We start from the raw sequence: 5,926 nt of genomic DNA, 5'->3' as shown, positions 1-5,926 counted from the left end.
TCTAAAGCAAGCACGGTGACAATCTTTTTTCTTGTAGTTCTCAAAACAGGGATTAGTTGGGAACATTCAGGGAAAGTTTCAAGAAAATCGTTCAACAACTTTTTTTTCTGAAGAATAGTGAGGAATCACCTCAAGAATGGCGAATCGTGCTAATCGTGTGTGAATATTGACTAAGTATGGGAGTTGTACGCAACAGGGTGTGGGCTCTCGGCGAAACACATAAGAACGAGATGACTCTCAAGGATACCTGTTCAACGGACATAACTTTTAGCTTTTAGCTTCCTCTGTTGAATTTATAACGATAGTAATTAAGAAAGAAACATCTCGAGATTGTGTGAGAGTTGGTGAAAAGAAGAGAATTATACCACCTTGCCGAATTCAGTTCAAAAAATCGCTTGCAAATAAAAACCCTTGGATATGTTTCCAAGGACAGAATACGTATAACTATCTGAAATGAAGCGTTTCATTCTCTTTTGTTTAAAGGACACAATCAAGTTGGTCTCGAGAAAGGCATTGTTTCCGTGAACAACCAGGCTTAATAAAATTCGCTATCGAAAGGATGACTTTGGCCATTATGAGTGAGCCATCTTCAATAGCCTCGATGATTATGATTATGATTGACAAAATGTTAAGGCTCAACTAAACAGAAGAAACTTTTAATAGCTTCAATATTATTTCAGTTAAAAATCTACAACGACATCACAGGAATAATCATGTAGTCTGATTGGAAGCGACCCCAAGGACTCAAAGAGCTTCATATCAACTCTTCAGGAATATCTGGTATCTAAAAGGGAAACAAAATCTTTGAATTCGGAATATATTATCCTAGGCGCTGTCAAAATGAAAACTAGCTAACAGGTTCTTGTCTTCTTTCCGTATGACAACCTTCTAGTCAGAAATCAGTTTTCATAACATGGGATGTTTCTGGGTTGATTTTTTTTTGGGTGGCAATGGAAACTGGTCAATCGACTATTAATACATGAATTGAGCATTAATTATTTCTAATGTGTCAAACACTTGGAAACATTGCTGTCATAAGCAAAGGGGTATCGATTACTCGAGGCCATTTGCTACTATCGCCGATTTAAATGAACAAACAAAATTTCGATGAAATTCTGAACTCAAGGTGTGTACCGCATTCCATGCAAGATGTCTCAGGGGCGACGGACCCGTACCGGTTTCCACCGTTTTACAGAAATCAGTCAGAAACACGGGAAAGGGGACAAGAGAGTTCAAATCGAAAAAAAATTCCCAGGGGAGCATGACCCCTGACCCCCACCACTCCCTTTCAGAAACTTTCCGTTGTTTTAGAAACCAGTCATTATCCTAGATCCGTCCCTGTGGCTAATTGCATTTATTGCGTTAAGATGTTTCTTCGAGTTTACAAAGGGGCGCGTAAGTATAATTTTATATCATTCATTTTCTTTTAAATTATTGTTTTTAATTTTATAAAATTGCTGCCAGGTATGGATGGTTCCAGCGGAAAAAAATGCCCAACTCTGGGGTGCAGATCTGTAGAAACTCCTTGCCGGATTGCCTACTTGAATAATGGTTTTGTGTTCGTGTGCCTAACGACTTTTTATCCAAGAAAATCAAATCATTGTTACCGTGACCGTTATGTCCACAAGATCATTCATCAGTTTTTGCACTTTTTGTACTTCCTGCATGTTGTACTCCAGAGAGGCAAGAAGTGTGAAGTAATCGTGAATCAATACTCGCTCCCTTCATGTTTAAAGAAAAAAAAAAATTAATGTTAAACTGGGTTTAGAGCCGGAAGGCCATGATGGTGTCCCAAGACAAAGAAATGGAGGCCATGATGATGTACCAAACTAATCTCTATTTTCATGCAAATTCCTTCTTTTGTTTCAGTAATCCAATAAAGGCTGCTTTTCACTAGCTACGCAAGCACAAGCGCAAGCATATAAGAGCGCTTTTTCTTGTGCTTGGTTTGCTCGTGAAAATCAGGCTATATGGTTGCTGGTCACGTGACTGAAGACTTGAATTGGTACGAACGCTATCGAAGTAACGATAGACATTGAACGATTCATTGTTGTATGCTGTGTTGTCATGACCATAATGTACGATTATTTTTACGTTGTTGTATTGCAAAGTGCGACAGAGAACTGTAGTTAATTACCTGTGGCTCATGCAGCAAGATTTTATTCAATATTCTTATGTTGCGTTTTCCGTTGTACCAAAATGGCAGCTTTGTGGGGTGAGTCACCATTATCTTACCTCTCAGAGAACTTATTTTCAGGATAATAATCTTCCACCCTCTTTATAATCCTGATTTCTTCATCCTCTTCGTCTTCGTCGTCTGTTGATTATAAACAACTTCTCTCATTATCGGTGCCAAAGTTAAATTTCCACAACAGAATGGGCATATTTAATTGGTCCATCGCATTTTTAAAGATTTGTTAACACACCCTCGAATTCATCGAAGTCATCAGAAAACGAGTAAACTGTAGGAGCGCCATGATCGCTCAGTGGCACCTGTGTAGTAAAATGTAAACAAACATGGAGTTAATAAATATCGAGGAGGCAGTGTGGCCCAGTGGTTAGGGCGCTTGCCTTGAAAACCGGAGATCCCGGGTTCAAGACCCGCTCTGACCACTCGTTGAATTTGATCCCGGTAGTCCCTGGTTCAACTTGCCAGCTGCACTTGTAAATAGCCAACTGGTTTGCCACCGGCCGGTTGGGATTCTTAAAAATTGTCGTTGTTCTGTTCCGTCGTTTCGTTGTGTTTCATTGGCCCTGAAAAGCCCCTATCGGGAGTGGTCAATTAAGTATGTATGTATGTATGTATGTATGTATCTGCACTGTACTCATAGCGAGATTCGGAAAGTTTATGAAAGACGTGTAAACCCGGTTATATGTATAAATGAATATGGTTGACTGTCAATCAGGTATGTTCCCTTTCAATCAAACAATAATCACTTACGCAAGAGCTGCTTTCTATACCTATATCAAATTTCCAGACATTTGGATTCTTAGTTTCCGAGTTCAACAATTACAGTTAAGGTCTCGGTAAAAGTAAATTTGGGTGTCTTGCTCAAATTTTTTGTTTTTCCAAATCGGTGGGCTGTGAAGTAACTTTTCCCGAAAAAAATTCTGTAAAATCAATTTAAAAACCGCTTTTCTTTGTTTCCCGCCATTATCTTCGCGCGAAAAATGCCATATAGCAGTATTATTATTAGTTAAAACATAGGCAGCCCAAGCTCGCGTCACTACAGACAGCTGTTGAGAATTTAAACGCGTTATACGACTTTGTATGGGAAATAAAATACCGTCGATTATCAAGCCTAAAAACGCTCAATTTAACGTTCATTCAATAAAGGGATGAAAATGACTCACCTCTGGTGTATTCTTGTGCCTTTTGGAGCTTATTTCACCGTTTCGGGAATTCCGTGTTTTCAATGTTCTAAGACGAAGTCAAGGCTGCACACTAAGATTTCGACTGTAGTCAGCTCAGAGGCGGTTTGCAACTCGAAAATCCATCCCAGCCACGATTTTTTCACGCAAAGCTAAAGCCACGTCATTTGCGAACCTCGGTGAATGTTTCGTCGTCAAAAATCCCCACACACTTGGCTGGAAATGAGCATTTTCTGCTTCCGATTCCACGATTGCTGATGAAGTTAACGGCCGGTGATTATGTAAATGATCACGGAGCTTGGGTCCGAGGTCAAATTAACGCCACTCGATGAGCTACAGTCATTTCATGTACAACACTTACCCCATCCCCACAGCGTTAATTTGTGAAGCGGTGAAATAAGCTCCAAAAGGCACGAGAATACACCAGAGGTGAGTCATTTTCATCCCTTTTATTGAATGAACGTTAAATTGAGGTTTTTTTAGGCTTTATTTCCCATACAAAGTCTTATAACGCGTTTAAATTCTCAACGGCTGTCTGTAGTGACGCGAGCTTGGGCTGCCTATGGTTAAAAGAGGAAAACATGATCACGCTGCACGTGCGGCACGCAGTTTGGCAGCAGTTGACACCTGTCAAAACAAGGCATCCGCTGACCAGTGTCACGTGACCATATCGCGGACTCAAGAGTTTAGAGCTCATTGAGGTCAGCTGTTTTTTTTTTTAAGTTGACCGCTGACTAGGCACTGGTTTTCAAGTGTATTGCAGGCTCAAGCCTGGTTAACTGCTAAACACTTTTCGAATGCTTTCTGTGGCCCAACGCGGCTACACGGCCATACTACGTCAACTAAAGCTCTTAACAGCCGACGATGCTTTTAGTGTTCAAGAGGAAAACGATTTGGAAAATATTTTTTCCTACATTTTTCGAAGGTTTCATTCCAGGTTTGACATACATAGCTGTGATCATGATCACACTGGTGGCTACGCAGTGTCTATTTCTAGTTTGTTTAGAGCTGCTTTTTGGCATATCTTTAGAAGATATTTAATTATGATAAGGTCGCATGATGCCTGGACGACCTATGACAGAAGAACAGAAACGAAAGAAGAGAGAACGAGAAAAGAGAACGACAAAACAGTATACAAACAACAGTGAATCTTTCCTTCTCTCTCTTTGCTTCAAATCCGTACGTACCAATCTGGTTATAGCATACTTCACCCATATTGTACAACATAGACAAGATAAAAAATATTGTGAAACACTTAGAATAGCTCAAACTAAGAGTTTAAAGTGACGTTTTCGTTGCCGTAGCCGTCGTGGTTTCTCACATTCCATATCCAGCAGACCGTGAACTGCATGAGAAATCTTCAAGCTCGATTTTCTGGGGGTTTATTTTGACGCCAAAATTACAACTTCTCGGACCTCCTGTCCCGACGGGTTTTAAGATATCGCTTCCAAATTTCAGTTCTAATGGATGATTGTACTAACGCAAATACTATGTGAGACTGATTTTATGGCACTTTTTTCGGCCCAAATTAAGTATGAGATGAGAGTTTCGACTTTGGTGCGTGCTATTTCCTTCAATTCTTAACATATCAAAAATTCCTCACACGATATTGGAGTACATTCATCTGTGACTACGATGCAACAAAGTGCGGTTATTTTCGCAATAAAGTAAAGCGGCAGGAGCTTCTGCAGCAGACTCGGTCGTTCTGAGTTTGAGGCCTCAAAACTAAAAGGCAATATTAAATACCAGAAAACTAAAACTTTACTCAAATAATTCATTAGCTTTAATATGATACATAGTTTGACCCTATACAAAAAATAGCGCCGCGACAATTTCATTTTTCCGCGGACACCTCCGATTTTCCTTTACCGAAACCTTAAGATCGCGAGTTCGAACCCAGGCCGAATCAGTATTAGAGGTCTTAAGGCCATGCAAGTAATAAATGACGCTTGACCCATTCCTATGGAAAGCCGTAACTTTCTTACGTAACCTTATGTTTTTTTGGTCTTGAAGTTTTGTGTTTGTCATAGTGTACTGTGGCAACATTATTATGTGTTGTGGCTTCGTCATTATGTGGTGAGGTTTTGCCATTAGTTGACGAGGTTTGCTGGTTACGTGTTGTGTTTCCATTATGATGTGTCGAGGTCTTCTGTTTATAATCACATAAAGGGAGAAACTCGACGTCATAAAAGAACCTCACCACATAAAATGTAGACACAGCACGTCAAAAGAAGACCTCAACACATCACGATGGCAATACAACACGTAGCCATCAAACCTCGTCACATAATGACAAAACCACATCAAAAAATGACCAAACCACACAACAAGAATAAAGATTACATAACAAAGTTATGGCTTTCCATACAACCCAGTTTAATAGTCAATGAAAGGCCTCATGCGCGTGGGGTGTAACAAAACAGCTGCACTAGATCTTGCACGGGAGCAAAAAACAACTAGCGAGGACCATTACCAAATAAGAAGAAAGACAAGTTACAGTTCACAGTATGTAGCCTCTCTGATTTGGAATTGAAAGTAACTTTAAAAAGTTTGT

The 5,926-nt window shown here is 39.9% G+C and overlaps 1 protein-coding gene across 2 annotated transcripts in view; it reads right to left on the bottom strand.

Moving 5' to 3' along the window:
- Positions 1-629: 629 nt before the first annotated feature.
- Positions 630-5,926, bottom strand: part of LOC138027763 (cation channel sperm-associated protein 1-like) — a 31,469-nt gene continuing 26,172 nt past the window's right edge. The window contains exons 8-11 of one of the 2 annotated variants that reach the window (XM_068875366.1): positions 2,427-2,493; positions 2,236-2,317; positions 1,608-1,722; positions 630-784 (exon numbers count right to left, since the gene is read on the bottom strand). In XM_068875366.1, the coding sequence (XP_068731467.1) occupies positions 755-784; positions 1,608-1,722; positions 2,236-2,317; positions 2,427-2,493 (294 nt within the window). In that variant the 3' untranslated portion in view covers positions 630-754. Of the gene's footprint in view, positions 785-1,607; positions 1,723-2,235; positions 2,318-2,426; positions 2,494-5,926 lie in introns of those variants that run through there. The other variant, XR_011127506.1, reaches the window with a different exon arrangement.

Source organism: Montipora capricornis, chromosome 12 (genome assembly GCF_036669925.1).
Source record: "Montipora capricornis isolate CH-2021 chromosome 12, ASM3666992v2, whole genome shotgun sequence".
NCBI classification, from domain to species: domain Eukaryota; kingdom Metazoa; phylum Cnidaria; class Anthozoa; order Scleractinia; family Acroporidae; genus Montipora; species Montipora capricornis.
The sequence above is the reverse complement of the archived record's forward strand: the minus strand, read 5'-3'. Positions and strand labels throughout refer to the sequence as shown.